The 19,131-nt window shown below is 42.8% G+C and overlaps 1 protein-coding gene across 2 annotated transcripts in view; it reads right to left on the bottom strand.

Annotated features, from left to right (window-relative positions):
- ACSL1 (acyl-CoA synthetase long chain family member 1) overlaps positions 1-17,734 on the bottom strand; it is a 38,823-nt gene extending 21,089 nt beyond the window's left edge. Inside the window, exons 1-5 of one of the 2 annotated variants that reach the window (XM_027635916.1) lie at positions 17,604-17,734; positions 8,300-8,527; positions 2,130-2,244; positions 1,673-1,737; positions 289-390 (exon numbers count right to left, since the gene is read on the bottom strand). In XM_027635916.1, the coding sequence (XP_027491717.1) occupies positions 289-390; positions 1,673-1,737; positions 2,130-2,244; positions 8,300-8,494 (477 nt within the window). In that variant the 5' untranslated portion in view covers positions 8,495-8,527; positions 17,604-17,734. Of the gene's footprint in view, positions 1-288; positions 391-1,672; positions 1,738-2,129; positions 2,245-8,299; positions 8,528-16,949; positions 17,028-17,603 lie in introns of those variants that run through there. The other variant, XM_027635917.1, reaches the window with a different exon arrangement.
- Between the last annotated feature and the right edge of the window lie 1,397 nt (positions 17,735-19,131).

Raw genomic sequence — 19,131 nt, 5'->3', positions numbered from 1 at the left:
TTCTGGATTCCCTGTTTCTCTTCCTGCTCTCCAGCCTTCTGCATTTAGTTCTAGGAGCAAAAAACCCACAAAAATATAAGACACTAACAGCTGTGCCAATTACGAGTTTTGGTTATTAGCTGAAGATGCCATGCCTATGGCTTGTAGGTCTACAATGACAGCTTTTAGCCTTTTTCCAACACCAAAGGGGCTCTCAGCAGGGAAGTTCAGTACACTGCCAAGAGATACAGGAGTGGGCCATTTCAATAACAGCTAGACCACAAATGTAAACACTGTCAATTACATTACCTCAGGTCTGTTTTGTGAAAAGATTCCTATATACTGAATGTGAGATGGTTTGAAGCCTCGGTGGAGTAACGCAGAGCCCACACATTCAGCTCTGTCTGAAACCTGGAGGGGTAAAAAACCAACCAAACAAACAAAGAAAAAAAAGACAAAAAAAAATAAGAGCAAGCTTATAATTGCAAAATCCTCTCAACATTTTACTATGGTTTGCAAAAAAACACCAAAAATTGGTATTAATGAGACAGAAGTTTTCTAGGCTATTTTGAATGTCCTCTGTGACTCTGACAACCTAAACACTGCACTGATTATAGTTACTACACTTGCACTCAATATGCAGCAGAAGAGACACTTAATCCAGTCAAGACCTGAAAGTGTTAAAAAGTTAAGCCACATACACAGAAAAGGGTGTTTTGTTGTGTCCGTGTTAAACACAAGAAGTGACCCTGGAATGATTCAATATTTTATTTCTGCTCAAACACAAGCACTACATATGCCATCCTTCTGCTTCATTCAGTGTCTCTGGGGATAGCATTTCTCCCTTCAAAAAGCAGGAGAACAAGGAGGCAAAACCCAGTTAGTTCTATAAACAAAGCTTGGGAAGGTAATTTTCTAAATTCTTTCCACATAACATGGATTCAAGTCATATGCTAAGTCACATGACTCAAACAGAAAAACTTTAATAGAAGAGAGGTTGTACCTAAGTTCCCAGCAAAGTCACCTTGGCAAAAAGTGAGGTCTGCTGCATACAGGTGTTTAATGACCTTAACAGTATGCAATAGGCTAGGTTTACACAAATTTGAAGACAAACTGATTAAACTGGAACAACCTAAAAACACACAGCTGTTAAAGGAGACCTACATACAGATATTTTCAGGGATCATGAAACAGAATGCTGCTAGTTAGAAGTGTGTCTATTAACACTCTATACAACCATCATTCAGCACTATGGACACAAGTTGTCAAGAAGCCCAAGCAACACCTGTAGATAGGACTTCTAATGCAAAGTGAGCCTCTTGAAAGCAAGCACCTAAAGTGTTAGCAGTCTGAGCTTCTGAACACTACTTCAAAGCTGCAGCCTTCCAGAGGCAGTGTCCAATAGCTAAACAATTCAGCATCAAGATGCTTAAGACTGCCAAGATAATCCAAAAAATTCTGAAATAAAACTGTACTAAACCAAGTGCAGGAGATGCTCTTTTCTCTCCCTTGCACATATTTGAAGTTGTTCCTCTAAGCCACTGTTATAGGAACTAGAACCTTTCTGCAATATTCTGCTACTACTTTAAAACATTTATAAATAATTCATATTTGTTATATCACATTACTGGATGTTGTATCAACGGTCTCAGCAAGCAAAAGCAGGTCTAACACTAAGTTAGAGACCACTTACCTCTTTATAGGAGATCCACTCATATGGCTGGTTTGGTTTCCTAAAACCTAGACATGGACCATTATCTAAAAAAAAAAAAAAAAAAAAAAGGTAATCTAAAGTTACTCAAACTTTAACCCCGACTCCTCTGTCCTGACACCACTCTGTGTTAAGACTCTACATTCTCTGCAGACACCTTCAGATAACAAATGTGGGTTTTTTTCAGGGGTGTAGGGAGGGATGCTGGGAAAGGACAGACACAGATGTTCATTTAGGCTAAGAACACAGCACAGACTTTATTCACACAACTCTTCTTCACAAGAGGTCAGTTAAGTGTGCCTTCAAAAAAAAAACCTCACATCCAAAACATTTTTTCATATTGCTAGGTAGAGATCCCCTATCCCCCACTGCATTTCAAAAGAGTTCAAATACCTAGTTCCTGACATACTGAAAATATTATCTTTAATTTTAAACTTACTTGATACTTGTAAGCCCCTCTGGAAAATATCATAAGCTGTTCTCACATCATCGTAGTAGTAAACCAGCAGTTCATCACTGTTAAGAAGAGCGGACCTTCGAGCACGTTCACCGCCCTAAGAAAATCAGTTAGAAAGGTTAGATACACTTGTTGGCTATAAATGAACAGGAATTTCTTCAGGGAATAAAAATACTTCATCCATTAAGTTTTGTTATAAGCCTTGGTATATTCTTCTTGAGAGAACTTCAGAGATACGCAAGGTTTCCCAGGACATTGTTTCAAGAGTCAGACTGCTCCCTGTGTTACCAAAAACATAGGAGAATACTAAAGACTGTCAAAGGGCATTTTGTCAGACAGTTTTTCTTAAGAAATGTTTTACGCTGTTAGTGCAGTATATAGCATAATTAATTTCATCAAGCTTTCTAAAAAAAAAAAAATCACTCCAGCCTCAGAGTTCTCTACACAGAACATTAATGCTGCAATCCTCATCTCCTTTTCTAATCAAGATTACAGAACATAATCACATTTGAATCTGTGGTTTCAAAACCTAAATGATTTTAAGGGTGGTCACCAACACCCTAAACAAGTGTTCTCATAAGTAAAATATTCTGTTCCAGATAAAAATAGAGCTCTTTAATCCAATTTAAGTTCCATCTTACAAAAAGGGTTTCCTCCTGATCTATTTAAATGCAGTCAAGACAATAAACTACCCTGAGAATTAACATAATTTTTCAGCAGGTGAACATTCACATAGGCTATAATTGGAAGTCAATACAAGAATTTAACAGTTCAGTTTTAACACTTTTTTAGAGTGACTGATGAAATAATCTCATTTTATAGCAATCCATAGCAATCAAGTTTCACAAATTGCAGCTATGCAATTACTATTGGGCCACAGTTATTAGCCCTGTTATGATGACAGACACCTACAAGCAAGTTCTTATCAAAAGAGCCCAGCTGGTTAAACAGAGGGTCTTGAGTAAACACTTCATAAGATTTTTCTCTCTATCAGTGGTTGTAGTCAGTATCTGGCTCTTTCAAAAAGTCTAGTCCTGGGCTAACTAAATCTGTGTCTGGATTGTCTATCATCCACAACATCAAAAACCTGCTCATATGCAGTCATAGGTTCTTCACAGCCGTTGGTTTCTTTTCCTGTTTTTGAAGTATCCTGGAAGGCCAGACATCATCTGTACGTATAAGCTACATAAACACAGTTTTATCTGCAGAAGATATATTGCCCATGTTCACAGAAATGAGCTAGCACATTAAAGGCACAGAGAGAGGAAAAAAATATTTTTACACTAAAACAAGTCTAACTTGTTCTAGGCAAAACACTATGCGTAATGCAGTGCTTGCCACTCCTTTGACAGGGAGCCGAAACGTACATGTGAACATGACCCAGAACAAGTTAATGAGCAGCTCACCTCTAAAAACTTGTAACATTAGAAATTCAAGGGTACCCGTGCTCTCAGACCAGCATCTACTCTAGAGGAAACGAACAGATCACTAATACATGTCTCAGCCCGGAAAAAAAAGGAAGACTTTTGCACTGATTTCTCAGACCAAGGTCAGTTTCTAGATTTTCCCAGTTTTGCCACCTCTGGAGCTAAATTGAGGAAGATCACTAAGAAGTTTGTTGCCACAGCCACAGGTAACATCAACAAGTGCAGTATATCACATGTACCATGTTTGAGGTGCTGTAATTTCTGCATCAGGTGAAATACAGTATCCTAAGCCATTCCTTAGCAACAGTCAAGAAGTATTTCTTTCTCTTCATGTGAGCTAGTACTGTTTTGTTTACAAGCCCTATTATGCAGTACCACAAAAGCAGTTTTTGCAGGGCCTGGGTCACTAATCAAATTTGAGGATGAGAGTTATCAGACAGCACACTGCTTAGACATAGGACTGATAGCACTGTCCTGAAAAATGAGAAACTATAACAGACTACTATTGAAGAGATCCCACCAGTTCTTAGGAGTTTTCAGTAAAGGGAAATATAACCTTTAAAGTTTTGCTTACTTTGTTCTTTTTCCCATAGTAAAGTAGAATTAACTGGATTTTCAACAGCGCTAGAATTTTGCTGAAAAATACACAGCTCCTTATGTGAAGACCATAAGGAGTTCAATGTTATTGATGCAGCAAAATACTCCCAGATATGCTGAAGGTCAAACTAGGAATGTAAGGCAAGGTTTAAATTAACTTATCTACTAGAAAGCAGAACTGATCTACATTTTGCTTGAGAGTAGCAAGAACTACTATTTTAAGAGCTTGTCCAAATGGTCCTTATCCAGAATATTTGTGCAATATCAAGTTCTGTTTGCAGCAAACTTGTCTAAGGATCACTGGTAGTTACAACCACCAAACATCTGAACCTCAGACCGGAATACATGGCTGACTTCACACGAGTTATCTGAATGGGATCTAACAGATCAGTCCAAAAGGGTTGCCAGTTTTAACAAAGTGTCCTTAAGGAACCAGGCAATAAAATCTGATTAATGCAAGGAGAGTTTCTAGTTAACTTGTGCAGAGCAGCCCTCACAGCAGCTCAGATTGTTGCAGGAAATTAACCCGTTAGACATCAAGTGCTGGACATTAAGTAAAACCTTGGCATTGGTTCAGAATAGCAGCAGCTGAAGGAAACGGATTTAGTCTAGAACAGAAGTATATATTACTCTATCAACTCCTACTCAGGTCATATAAAATAGCTGCTTTTGTTCAAGCCACAAGTTTGCTTCTCGTTGACACAGGATGACACACTGTTTAGGATTCACAGTAATGTCAAAACACACTGTGGGCTCCACCACGCCTCAAAGGAAAGAAACTGAATTTCCCTTTACCTGAGAGGGAAGGTATACTAGCAAGTGGTGCTTAGATCACCAACACGCATATTCTGAGCAGCAAGTAGTATAAACCAGAGTTTTCAAAATAACCATGTAACTTTAGGCATGCTAATCCCTAGATGAGCATGCACCACTGATCACTTCACAGGAAGACAAGCACACATCTAATCAAGTGATTCTTGAAAGACAAGGCATGCTAGAATTCTGGTAATGTATCAGAAGAATGTAAGAAGGCTTAAAAGCTTTCATGAGTTGAACAACTCTCTCCATATTTGAATGTCTTAAGGGAACAAAAAAGCCAGTCACAAATCCAAACTCTTACTCTACTAGAAAATACTGACATCCTAATATTTATTTCTATTCTATTCCACTACATGCTTTAGCATAACTTGGGACAAATAGAAGTTTAAACAAGGTTTAATATATTTGACAGCCATACACTTGCACTCAAAGTCAACAGCCAAAGGCATTCAGCTGTCTGTCACCAGTGGAAAGAGCAAGCAATCTACAAGCAGACAGATCCAGATGTGGATGCTCCATCTCTGGAAGTGTTCAAGGCCAGGCTGAACGGGGCTCTGAGCAATCGAGTCTAGTGGAAGGTGTCCCTGTCACCTCTTTGTAACCACATTCAACTAAGTGTGCAACCTCTATGCTTATCCAGTGATGGATCAAATGGGTCACTGGGTGTTGGTCTACCAAATCGAAGCTTTCCAGAGATGGGAAGTGACCTGGAACAGCAGTAAATAGGATCTTTTTCCTCCTATATGAAGATTTGTTATCAGAACATGTAGAAACCCTTCTCCAGTTAATGACTTCACTTAACTTTGTTTGCGGCCAAGGAAATAAATCACAAGTAAGAATTACGTAGAAGTTTTCTTCTAGTTCAAAATTGTTATTATTAGTGAACAGGTAGATTAGATATTAAAATGGTAGAGAAGAGGCATTGCCTTCTGTCATGTCTTTTTTGGAGCACGTTGCTTAGTCCTCAGTCCTTTTAACACTGTATTGCTTAGGCAGGAAAAAAAAAAAAAGATGTGAAGACAATTTGAGAGCAGTATTTGATTATTTTTTTCCCTGTGGAAGTGACATCTTAACATGTACATAAGAAAATGAAGTATGTGAAGTTAAATTCCAAGAAAAATGTAGTGAGAAACTGAATCCCAAGCACTGTATTACACTCTTGTTACCAATTCCAACATACACTTGAAATTTGCTTCGAAACATAGGTTCTCATTTGATCAGTTTGGTACAGTTTACAAGTTATTAATACTTCAGATGTAGCCCTTAAAGTGCACAAAACTGGATTGATCTTGCTCATTTCAACACATTCTCCAAGTTTGAACTCTTATCACCTGCTAACACACCAGCTGTTTTCCATTTAAGTTTTATTATTCTTCCATCTATTTATTAAAATGTATTTTCTAGAGAGGCAATGAAAAATAATGCTGTTATACCTATCTTACTCTGATCAGAGAGCCAATGATAATTACTAAAATATGGATCAATGATGCATTAAGTAGCTTAGTGAAGTTTCATAGCACCAAACAGTGATTTCAATCTCAGAATCCAGCAGTGACAAGTAATTTAGCTTGAAGAGATAAAGGCAGTGAACTGAGACTGCTGTAAAGAGTCTCAAACAAATATGCATTTGTCACTGGGTTTATGGACAGTTAAGAGCCACTGTTTTACCATCTTAAAATGCAGTGCCCCCCCAAAATCTGCTGAGGTCTACATTGACTAGTGAGGCCCTGCATAGTGGAAACTTTTCGCTGCTAGTTTATTCCAGCAACAAAGACATGCTCCTTTACAAGACAATTCAGCCCACTGTGTAAGTGGCTGGTGTCAGGATTGGAAAAGGTCACCAAGAGAAGTAAGATCTAATACCTAGATCCTTACTCTACATATGTTGCTTGAAAAGAGGAATTTTGGCAGTTATCACATTGCCAGAGCATATTTTTGTACTTTGTGTACTTCTAGAGGCAGATCATTACTTGCTATAGTAGCATGACTGTTGTGTCAGTAAGCTTACTGTATGCTTACTGAGATTAGGGAATAATGGTACTTACTAAACTTCTGAATGGAAGGGCCAAGTAATGTGTCATTCCTCCATGTCAGTATCATGAAACATGGAAAACAGTGCCCAATTTGAGGCTATGACAGCAGTTTGCTTTGCTGAAGTTCATGAAGTTGACCTACTGTAAATTTCAAACTGTTTCACCACATTTGTTTACCTCAGGTTGTAGTCACATCTACTATTAAGCACAAGAGTCATGTTAATTGCATTTGATATAGGACAACTAGAGGTTGTCTATTCACGCAGAAGAATGTGCTGTAAAGAGAAACTACAGTTGAAAGTATATATATATATATATAAAAAAAAAATCTATAGTTTCTGACAATAAAGACTACTTCAAAAAGCTGTCAGTTTTTCAATCCTACATTTTATAAGTATCTCCCTTGAAGATCACAACCTTTCAAAGCTGTCTCCTTCCTTCAAAAGGAGAAGACACCTTGTCTACCCTGGAGAAACACAGAAGTACTCTTGAAAGAAAAAGTAGTCTTGACTCTGTAGTGAACAAGGGGAAGCAATATAACCACTGCTCAAGAAACCTCAGCCTTGTAATCAGTTGTCTATATTTGCTTATAAAGCAACAGTTTCTCCCAGTCAGACTGTTTGTGTGTTTAACTTCACTTTTAAATGCTACCACCTAACAGTGTAACTGTCTACCTCTAAAAAGCATAAGACAAAAGCTAAGCTGGCATATGCAGAGTTTAGCGGGTGGTTGGTTTAGTTTCAATTTACTCTATGGTTGAGATCTCTTGGCAGACTAATATTTCTTTCCACAGATCATCTGAGGACAATTAGTACTCTCTTCATGCTTGTAACCCAATATAAAGTCTCATATGTCAGCTATTATACACTAAAAATAACAGTAAAGTATTAGCCTAATCAGTATATACCAGCATACATACTCTGACCCCCAGACCTAATTTAATAGGTCATCACCTAAACACACGGCAAGGAATTGAAAATTACACTGTGCTACTTCTAACATGAACAAGTTACCTGCTACCAGTCAGATCAGAAGCTTAGTTGTCTCAGCACAGTCTTTTTCTCCCATGCTAGTTATTGCCACTATGACCTCAACCCTCAAGCTGCTTTCAAATTCAGAAAGCCAAAATAATGAGTTCAAGCCATATTTCAGAAATGTATCGCCCCCACAGTATAAGTTTAGAAACACTTATGTAAATCAGCTGTTTGGTCTCTTTCAATGCTGCAGCTAAGCTTCAAATTTCAGTGAACTACAGCATCCATCAAGCGACACTTACCTCTACTTCCACAGACTGCATTGCTAAATCACATGGTGGTTTTAGTGCTTTTGGTCTTGTTGCATACCAGTAGGTCGTGAGAGCAGCAAAAGCACCGAAGCCCATCAGCGTATTTGTCGGAAGGGTGCGCACATACTGTCTGACATCCCCAAGTTCTGGCATTCGTAGGTATCTAAACAACTCATGTGCTTGCATTGCAGTTCAGTGCAGTTGTTCCAATGCTGGAATCTGTTGGTATAAAAGAAAGTTGCACAAAAAGAAAAAAAAATCTGAAATCCCCGTCTGATTCTCTGTTGTTGTATGAGCACAATAAATGCTTTTTCCTACTGGCTCCCCACTACCAAAATAACTAGATCTGCTAGTAGACAGACAGTATCTTTAGACTTCTGTGTTGCAACTAAGTAAGCAAGCAATTATTGGTTCATACTCTAGAAAAACAGGTGGGGGTGAAAGGAGGGAATTTCTTCAGGGTTTTAATATTGCTTTTAACAGAGACTGCATTAAAATTAAACAAACCCCAAAAGTTTTGGTAAAGGAGAGCATTTCACAAATGTAAAATAGTTATTTGTAGAGTAGTTGTACTGTAAGATTATTTAAACAGTTAAGTGTCAAACAGGGAAGTCTGGGAGAGGACAGGCAGGGACATAGGTTATCTTGCCTGCATATAACATCCTATAGTAGCATAGCAGGAGCAGGATTTTTCCTCATTTAAGTCCATTAAAATAAACTCTTTCCTACTCTCCCTTCAGTCACACACAGAAAGGTCAGCACAGCAAGCTGCTTTCAAAGCCAATATCCTCCCATAGCTCCCCCATGCTACTAGCAAGTTTCCTATTTCTCCCAGCACCATGCCAGCAATTTATCTCTGGTCATGAGGTAGACTAAAGCAGCGTCAAATGAGGCCCAAGGCAGCAGCACACGGCAGTACAATCAAGCACAGGAAGCACATTTAATTTGTCACGTTCACACAGAAGGAAGAGCTGCAAGAGGCTGCTCCCCGCCAGCACTCACTGACACGGATATTCCACAGCAAGAACCAGCTGCAGGGGAAAAAAACGGGCTGCAGTCAGCTCAGCTGGTGCTCTCCTCTACAGCCAAGGTCTCCCGGGACGTTTGTCACATGCCAAACCCACCAGCCCGTGCCCACTAGGTGAGAGGTAAGCAGGAGGCCCGCCCGGGGCCAATGGGAGCCGCAGCCGGTCACCCCACCGCCGGCCGGAGGGCACTGGCGCGGGCGGAGCGCGGCTGGCACCGGGGATCAGGGACCCCACTCCCACGGACGGCCGGCGAGGGCCACTGTCAGCGAGCAGCGCTGCCCTGCTTGCTTGAAGAGCAGAGACGTATTTACTCCGGCAATTTAGGTCCTAGCAATTTCCTATGGACGATAAAATTAAACGAAGGCCCTAAAGAATGTCAGAGGATGTGTTTAAACAGCTACAACATACTGTGTATCAATGCACCGCTTCAGGATGGCAGCATAGGAGGCTCCGAAATCCAAATAGGTAGAATTATATGTTTATTAGTTTTAAAACCAACCGTATCAGGTTAAGATTTCATAATTCTACAGGAAAACCTCTAGTTTACAGTCCAACCTTGAAATCTTTACTGCTGCAGTTTTTCAACCAGGCAACAGAAGAGCAGTCTAGTTCATATAAAGTCTAACCAGTATTTGGACAAGGATTTGCTAGAGACAGCAGAAAAGCATAAAATTAGTTCAAAGGGCCCATGGTTTCACAATGTTAACAGGACAGGCTGAAGTAAGGTCATGCATGGGGGTAGTGTCAGGATGGAGTCAAGTTCCACCTCTGGAACAGTCCTGGACCCATGGAGCGTTCCCCAGCTTGCAGACACTGCCCTCTCCCCCGCCCTCCCTTTTCTTTCCTGGCATAGCTGTACAGCAGAGGACTGCATCACCTAGATACACAGTGTAGGGCCACTACAGAAATGCCTTTTGGCTATTTGCACTGTGACACACAGCAGACTGTAGTCAAAATCCACAACACACCAGGTTGTAGTGATGGAAGGTAGAAAAAAACCTGAATATATTAACAAGTTCTTCATCTTCCCTTGGTATTAAATTTTATTAAAAAAAAAATCAGTTACTGGTTTAATAGTTAGAATATCATACTGTTGCTTTTTATGCATCAAATAATGTTCATTAGCATTGCACCATGAAAACTACTTCTTAAGTTTTAATATACACAGACGAACAGTAAGACCAAAAAAAAAAAAAAATCACAGCAACAATGAAGTCTCCACTTACAAGTTGAGTTTTGCATATATCATAGACACCATGTCACGAAACTAGAAAAAAGGGGGCTCTGATGTGTGTAAGGGCTAAAAGCAAGCATAGCTTTTTCTTCTTCAAGCTCCACAAAGCATGCTGGACTTGTAAAATTGCTTTCCTATCTGCATTAGTCATGCAGTGTCCCACACACACATTATGATTTAGGAATGCAATGTAATTCTAATTACTCCTTAAAAAGGCTGTGGTGCCATTACAGCTAACAAGAACTGAAGTAAACATCATCATTTCATTCATGTAAGAGTCCCACTGTAGTCAAGGAGCTGCTAAGATTTCAGCCTAGGTGAAGAGAAGGGATGCACACTACTGCTTTTCATTTCCTTGACCAGCTCTTTGTAGAGCAGCTGTAGAGCTGTGATAAAAACCCTTCTTGAGCAGTTATACCACAGGTTATCCGGTACATAATAATACATTTTACAGCTTATGTTTATATTGATTATATTTTATTATACCTTCTGCCTCATCAGCACAAAAAACAAGGTGAGGGCAGAGTTTTCTGCAAGACTAAGCAATTCCTGGCTTTAACACTACCTGTTAAATCACATCAGCTCTTGTTTTCTGTATTTAAGGCAAAGCTAGATGGAACAGGGAGAATAAATTCACATTCTTAACATATGCATGTAAATATGGCCCATCAAGAAAGGAGACTTCAGTGCCTCCCAGCCTTCTTTCAGCCATCCCAGTATTTACTTGGTTCATACTCCAACCACATCAGACATCCAGCGTTTTCACCATGACCAAGGAGAGTGGTTTAGAGCCTTTAGACTGAGATACAAAGATCACAGTGGAGTGTGGATCTGGATTTCAGTCCTTGTCCTCAAGGAAGGACCCAGCTAAATTTGCTCGCTCAAGACAAGCATAAAAGCCAAGCTCTCTTCACAAATTCAGGTCCTGCAATTGCTTCTCACCAGACAGGATCTGGACCACAAGGTGGACTCAGTAGCTCTGCCCCAATTTGAGACACAGCTGAAGACCCAAAGGAAGAAGATCCACATGAAAAGTACCAGTCTGTGATACTCAGGTTGCTACATGTAGAAAAAACCCCACCACAACAACGAAACAAAAACAAACCCAAACCCCATAGAATTGAGCTCAAAAGCACTTTTTTCTCAATGCAACCAGGAGACCTTGGTCTCTCAGAAACACAACCACACAGATACGGGAAAGTGGTTTTGATAACAAGGCAAAACTACTTCAGAGATAGCTACCTCTCCTGACCACCTCCACAGAAACAGTTCCCAAAATCCAGCCCAAGAAGGCATCCCTCTGAACTCACAGAACTCCGTAACTGAATTGATAAGGTTCAGACAATGCCAGCTCTCTCTGCTCACACACGCACACCCTGCAGCACCCAAGACTCATTCTTCACAGCAGAGCCAGTATCTCAAGGCAACGACCCAAGTTGGCACGACTGTGCCGTTCTTTGCTGCTCCTACTCTGGGCGTACAATGGTCTATTTACAGTGGGCAGCAGCCTGCCTATTGTCTATCCATAGCCAGACATCGTTCGAGTGCAACGGAAGAGAACAGGAGCAGCCGTCAGCTTCTGTATAGCAGAGAAAACAACCCCAAGGACCAATGGCCTCTCTTCCTTTCTATTCTTATATTTAAATGAACAGCCCAGAGCACTGCAACTGCCTGCCATAAAGGCAGGTCCACCACGTGGTGTAGAAGAGGCTATGTTATTTCTACAGCCTCTTACAGGCAGGAGAAAGCTACAAGACAATTTGCCTACCTCTTATTGTGAGCAATATGGCACTAAAATGTTTTTACTATGACATGCTGGAACAGGGAGCCAGCCACCCATATACCTTTGTGTTGTCCTGGCAGATAACTGCCATTGCAGTTTGTTGTTTTCTTACAACTGTTTTCTTTCTTTTCTTGTAACTCTTACAGGTTACACTGCACAGCTCCCACAGATCTGTTTTACTTAAGCCTTTCTCCACTCAACCTTTGAAAGGGCAAGTGCAGAATCATGTTCTAGCTCCTTTATTACATATCAAAAAGGGTACAACAAATAGCTTTGCTATTAGCCAGAGAAATCCTTTTGTCTGAATAGAATACATAATCCTAATATCAGAGTGCATTTACAATCAGCTTAAATTTGAGTCAGTCCAACCTGTCCTAGATAAATGCTCCCACAACCCCCTCCATGCTGGCTAGGCAGTCATCTGATGGCATCACTAGGGAGGTGATCTGGCAAACAGCATTTTCCTGGGTTAGTTGTGATGCTAGTTCTCAACTAGATCAACTCTTGTCTCGATGACCAGACAACCATTAGCTCCCAGATGGAAACATGACAGCACAGCCAGGGAAAGTGATGGACTGTTGCAATAATACACATTAAGCCATGCAACTCCAAACACTGCATGCAAGTCCTCAAAGGATTTTCTGCCTCTGCCCTGCAGTCAAGGCAGTAACTTGACTGAGGTCGTGCAAACACCTGTGACTTTGCCAAACTGCAGCCAGCAAGCAAATCACAGTCACCCTTGAGATACAGCAAAGGAACTTCAGTATTTGAGATGTGAAGCAGAAACCCCAGTTTAAGTCCTGTATAACACAAATAGGACAGCAAGATGCCTCCTCTGGTGCAGCCTCTCGTATCATGCATGATGTGACAGTCTCTCCTCAGCCACAGAAGACTTTCCTGAATAAACCAAGAACTATTGAACTGCCTGATCCCCTACTCTGCCCTCCTCCTCCACGTATACCTCATTCCCTGCCCTCTCCCCAACTAAAGAAAAAAAAAACCAACCAAAAAACCACCAAATATCTCATCCAGAATTACCAAGTTCACCGAGCCAAGCATCAGAATTATAAACCCTCCTTTTAAAGCAGTAACTGACAAATTTCCTTTCCTGCAGGAGTAAAAAGGGAGGAACTAAAAAGTTGTCAGTAAGGAACACATCCCATGCACAGAGAAGAACCATCAGGTCCTTAACATTCATTCCCCCCATCCAACTCCTGTTCAGTCTGGCTCTAAGCAACCAGAGGGCATTCATATAGTGGGGTTCAGATGCCTCTGCAGGTTCAGCTTCTGTTTCTGCATTTGGGACAAGGCAGACCTGCAGTGAAACACTCTAGAAGCTGGATTCAGACCCATCAGTTGGGCCACAATGATTTACTTCATAAGCTGCCACTGAAGTTAAGACTCCTGATGCAACCTTTACAGAGCACTGCATCTGATAGTGATGTCTCAACGCTCTGTTCCTATCTAAAAGGAAAGTCACAGCCCTGTCTTCAGACATTTGACTGCAATCCTCTTGCAATCAAGTGGAACATCACCTGGAATCTTGCATCTTAGTGATGTCCAACAAGTAATCTGAGTGCGCACTAGTGAGGTCACTGGAGTTTATTCAAGTTCAGGACCAGAATCACATGACAAGAACCTGCTCAATGCCTTTTGTGCAATTACAGTCCTCCAGCAGCACTTGGTAACCCTGTGCATTAAGGAAAACCAGTACTCGCCATTAAAACCTTTCAGACAGTGATTGATTTAAGTTACTTTTAATCCATGCCCATACACACACAATGTCACTATGCAGTCTTACTGGTTTCTCACCTTCAAAAGCCAGAGAAGATGCTTACAAACACTTATTTTGCAACCTAAACTGCTATCCATCAGAATTACATCCCTACAGCTCTGATTTGGAATTACATCATGGTACTGCTCTGTTAATGTAGCATCAATCCAAATACAGTAGAGATGAAAACCACCCCACAGAAGCACATTGCTACAAGCCAGGAGCTTTCTTGTGCTGCAACAGCTTGAGTAGATCATACCAACTTATTCATTCTACTCTCCCAGGAAAAAGCTACTTCTCAGAAAACCCAGTATGCAACACCAAGTTAACACATGCTTCAAGTGCTCACCTGAGGCTCCATGAGAATGAGTTTCTTAGTCATACTTATGACACCTGAAGTCTTGCAGAAGACAACCTGGGTCAGGCATACTAAGCCCCATTGCATCACACTAGATAGTGTTTACATTCAGAAGATTGTTTTAAAAAAGATATTCCTTAACTCTAAAAGACTGGACAGATCAATAATTTATGAAAAGCAATTGGTTCACTGAGTGACCTCCCAACACCAGCAGCACAAGGAGTATAACAAATCAAGTAACTTTTTGACCTCGGGTATTAAGGTATGCCTGCATTTCCTCTGAGTCAGTGATAGTAAGCATTTTCTTCTAGCTTTCCTAGGAAACCAATTCAACCTTACCAGCCTATTATTGCAATCCAACTGCAGAGGCCAAGTTTTTAAAACATGGCACAAGCAGTACCAAACTAAAGCTTAAGAGTTCTGGGTTCAAAAACAGTAACTCACACAAAAAGGCAAAAGTTCTCTGCTGGAAACAGGCCATTACACTGTTCTGCTATAACCCTTAAATGGTCCAACTACAAAAGTAAAAATCACTTTTCCTCTACATCTCTATAAAACCATGCAAGCTGTCTTCAGTCAACAAACTACCAGTAAATCTCAGATTCAAATCGTAACCAAAAAGAAGAATTTTGCTTTGGTTTGGGTTGGATTATTTAGTTCCCAGCTCCCTGCCATAGGAAGAAAACCATATTTTACCCTATGTAGATGAATAACTCCCAGCATGAAAGGCAGAAAGAGAGCCTTATGTTATTATCAAATGTCCTTGTTTGAGGAGTCAGGTAGGATCTGCAGAAACGCAAGCCCCCAATCTGCAGCCAGTGTCCCCTCTACAGCCTGTAAAGGTCAGTGCTGTACAGCAAAGCTTCCCTGAGCTATACAGCACTGTAAACTCCCATGCAAAACCATTTGCCAATGAACAAACGTTTGTCCCTCTTACTTGTGAGGATTTCTGTGGAGTTACCACTGATTGTATTTACCAGAATAAAATATTTAACTTATCTGAACTTGTAATTTAGCACACTAGGGAAGCAGGATATGGCAGGCAGTCTATTCATAAGACCACTAGAAACCCAATTTATCAAGCAATGTATTCTTTGGGCCAGAATATCTCTCTCCCTCTGCTGCACATTCAAAAAACTTCATGCCATTAGTCTAGTTGAGTCTACCCAATTCAATCAGCCATATTACTAAGATCTAGAAAAACAAATCAAAGTACAGAAATCTACTATTACCTTCTGTTGCTCACATTAGTCAAAGTGTTGTTTTCTTGGAGGGGAAAGAGAGAGAGAAGAAACTGTTTATTCTTCCCCACAGGAGAGCAACACACACAGGACAGGGAAGGTATAACTCACCTGTCTCCTCCAGAAAATCCCATGCAGTATTCATTTCTAGTGGAGTGATGAGATAGGATAACCAGCTACACAGACTTTGCTCGAGAAAAAGAAGAGTCACTTACCCAGACAACTATTTCAAAGTTGTCTTTCCTTCCATTTCAAATTGCTGGTTGTTTTTCCACTGATACCAACCTTGTACCTGCCCTTGAATCAAAAGGCTATTTGGGGGTTTCCTCCTCAAGAAGGGAGACTTACTTCAAACCTCATGTTGGCCAATTTGTAGTTGTAAAACAACATCTACCAAATTTAGAAACTGCTTTTGTAAATTCATTATAGTCATGCAGTCCTCAGACTAGGCTAAGGCCGTTTGCTCAAGACCTAGAATTGAGTACACTACACACAACAGTTACTTGTAATGACAAGCTTTAGGTTTTTCCTGTCAGCCATCCTTCAAATATTTTCATATCCCAATACAAGCAAGATACATATCCTTAAACTTCAAAAAGTCACGGAGTAACAGCAAACAGTTCCATGAGGAACTTCGTGTATCAGTTTTTGCATTATTAATAGTGCTGTTGTTGCAAGAGAAAAAGAAAGGTATTTCTCAGTAACCTCGATGCTCTCTTAAATTCAGGATTTCTTGATCCAAGAAGTCTGATCCAAATCCTTGAGCTGAGAAATCTCAGCTTGTGAGTTTGAGAGCACGTTCCAAAGCAGAAAGGCAAACATAAACACTCCTGAGCAGGCTCAGGAGACAGCATGATTCCCTGTAAAGCAACGTCGATAAAAAAGGAAATCTGCTAACATGGAACAGTTCTGTGGAACAGGTCCGGGTACAGAGAACCATGGGGTATCGATAGCAGTTGCTTTAGAAGTCACTCTTTCCTATCACAGGACCTGACCATCATATCTCATACACTAACCCAAGTGAGGCATATGTTTAGATGCATTACTTAGTCCAAGAGCGTGTCCATAATACCCCAGACAGCTCACAGACATGCCCTTTAGAAATTCAGAAGGCTTCAAGTGTTGCAATTCCTGTTCAACAGGAACAAGAAATGTATGCATCCTAGAACAAAAGCGTCGTGTAACCAGGCTAAATCCCTGCGCTGTAGCACTGCAAGTCCTACCTAACAGCAGAGGAGGTCTGCAAAGTCAAAGCCCCTCAACCTTCCATTTTAGGCCACTTTGCCTCACGCTGCGTTTCCATACGCGCCCTAAACTGCTTAAAAAGAAGAAAAAAAGAAAGAAGCTGCTTCAAGTACATGCTGCATTCGTCCCCGAAAGAACAACCTCACCGAAGGCAAGGTCCAGCAGCTGACCAGACGCGAGCCACCGGGTCAGCCCCACTACCTGCTGCTCGGCCCACCCGAGCCGTTCCCCCGCCAGGCCGGGCCGTGCGGGGCGCGGGGCAGCGCCGGCCCGAACAATGCCCGGCCAGACCGAGCTGCCGCAGCGCCGGGGGGAGGCCGGAGGCAGCTGGCTACGGTCTCCTGGAGGCTTCTGCGCGAGGGGAAGCCGAGCCGGCTCCGCGGGACGCTGGTCCCATTGCGGGACGGGAAGGAAAGCGGCAGCCTGCGGGGATCGGCGGCGGGACAGGACGGGACCGCCCGGCCCCGCGGGTGACAGCGGCCGCGCAGGCCACCCCGGCCCCGCGGCGGCGGCCCCGGCAGGCCCAGCCTGCCTCTCTCGGCGGCGCGTCCCCGACAGCCCACGGCCCCTCAGCGGGGCCGGGTCCGCAGCCCCGGGCCCCGCCGGCAGCGGCGCCCCCGAACCCCGCTCACCTCCGGCGGCAGCGGCGACCACGGTTGTACGCGGCTCGCACCGGCGCCGCCTTATTTAAGCCAAGCACGGCGGGAGCGGCGTGTGCGTTGCCGAGCCCGCCTCCTCCTCCTCCCTCTCCGCCCCCTCCACCGCCTCCGCCCGCCGCGCCGCCCGGCGGGCGCTGGGGCCCTGCCTGCCCCGCGCCGCCCGCCCGCCCTTGCCCCCGCCCCTGCCCTGCTCCCGGCCCTGCCCCCGGCCCTGCCGCTGCCCATCGGAGCGCACACGAACCGGCAGGGGGGCCGTGGAAGTGTAGTACTGTGCGAGCACGAATGACAAGGATGCACAGGGAGCTGAGGGGAGCGTTGGGCTGCAGGGTGCCTCGCTTAACACCTTCCAAGTCTGAGGTGACAGCTTGCAAAGGGACGGTTTTCTTACGGCTTCTGAAAGGACATCTGCGTCCCGTATAAATATCCTAAAAGGACATACGTTGCAGTATGAAAGTGTTGGAAGAGGACAGGAGTCTTGTTGCAATTTGGGGAGTCATTTGCTTATCTCTGCTAAACTTTGTTTGTGAGAGGCTGTGGGTTTGAGGGGCATCTTGGCACAGCTGGAGCCATGTCAACAGCCCCTAATAGTTGTCACAGAATCATAGAATGGTTTGGGTTGCAAGGGACCTTAAAGATCATCTTGTTCCAATCCCCCTGACAGGGGGCACCTTCCACTAGACCAGGTTGCTCGAAGCGACATCCAACCTAGCCTTGAGCATTTGCAGGAATGGGGAATCCACTGAGCAAACTGTCTCACCACCCTCACAGTAAAGAATTTCTTCCTCATATCTGATCAAAACCTACAGTCTTTCAGTTTGAAGCCATTACCCCTTGTCCTATCACTACATGCCCTTGTGAAAAGTTCCTCTCCAGCTGTCCTGCAGACCCCCTTCTGATACTGGAAGACTGCTGTAAGGTCTTCCCAGAGCCTTCTCTAAGCTAAGCAACCCCGACTCTCTTAGCCTGTCTTCACAGGAGAGGTGCTCCAGCCACCTGATCATCTTCATGGCCCTCCTCTGGACCTGCTTAAAGAGGTCTATGTCCTTATGCTAGGGACCTCAGAGCTGGATGCAGTGCTCTAGGTGAGGTCTCACCAGAGTGGGGAAGAGGATCAGAATCACCTCCCTTGACCTGCTGGCCACTCTTGTTTTGGTGCAACCCAGGACACAACTGGCTTTCTGGGTTGCAAGTGCATGTTGCCAGCTCATGTCCAGCCTCTCATCCACCAACACCCCCAAATTCTTCTCACCAGGGCTGCTCTCAATCCATTCCCTGTCCAGCCTATATTCATGCTTGGGATTGCCCCAACCCAGCTTGCACTTGGCCTTGTTGAACTTCATGAGGTTCACACAGGCCCATCTCTCAAGTCTGTCTAGGTGCCTCCGGATGGCAGTTGTTACCACAACTGGTTTTGTTTTGGCCATGTGCTGCATCAGTCTATTAGACCTGTAAATCATCAACCCACATGTCAAAGTCCCACAGTGTTGCAGATTCTGCATTG

The sequence above is a fragment of the Corapipo altera genome, unplaced genomic scaffold (genome assembly GCF_003945725.1).
Source record: "Corapipo altera isolate COAL_440 unplaced genomic scaffold, ASM394572v1 22b, whole genome shotgun sequence".
Classification (NCBI taxonomy): domain Eukaryota; kingdom Metazoa; phylum Chordata; class Aves; order Passeriformes; family Pipridae; genus Corapipo; species Corapipo altera.
The sequence above is the reverse complement of the archived record's forward strand: the minus strand, read 5'-3'. Positions and strand labels throughout refer to the sequence as shown.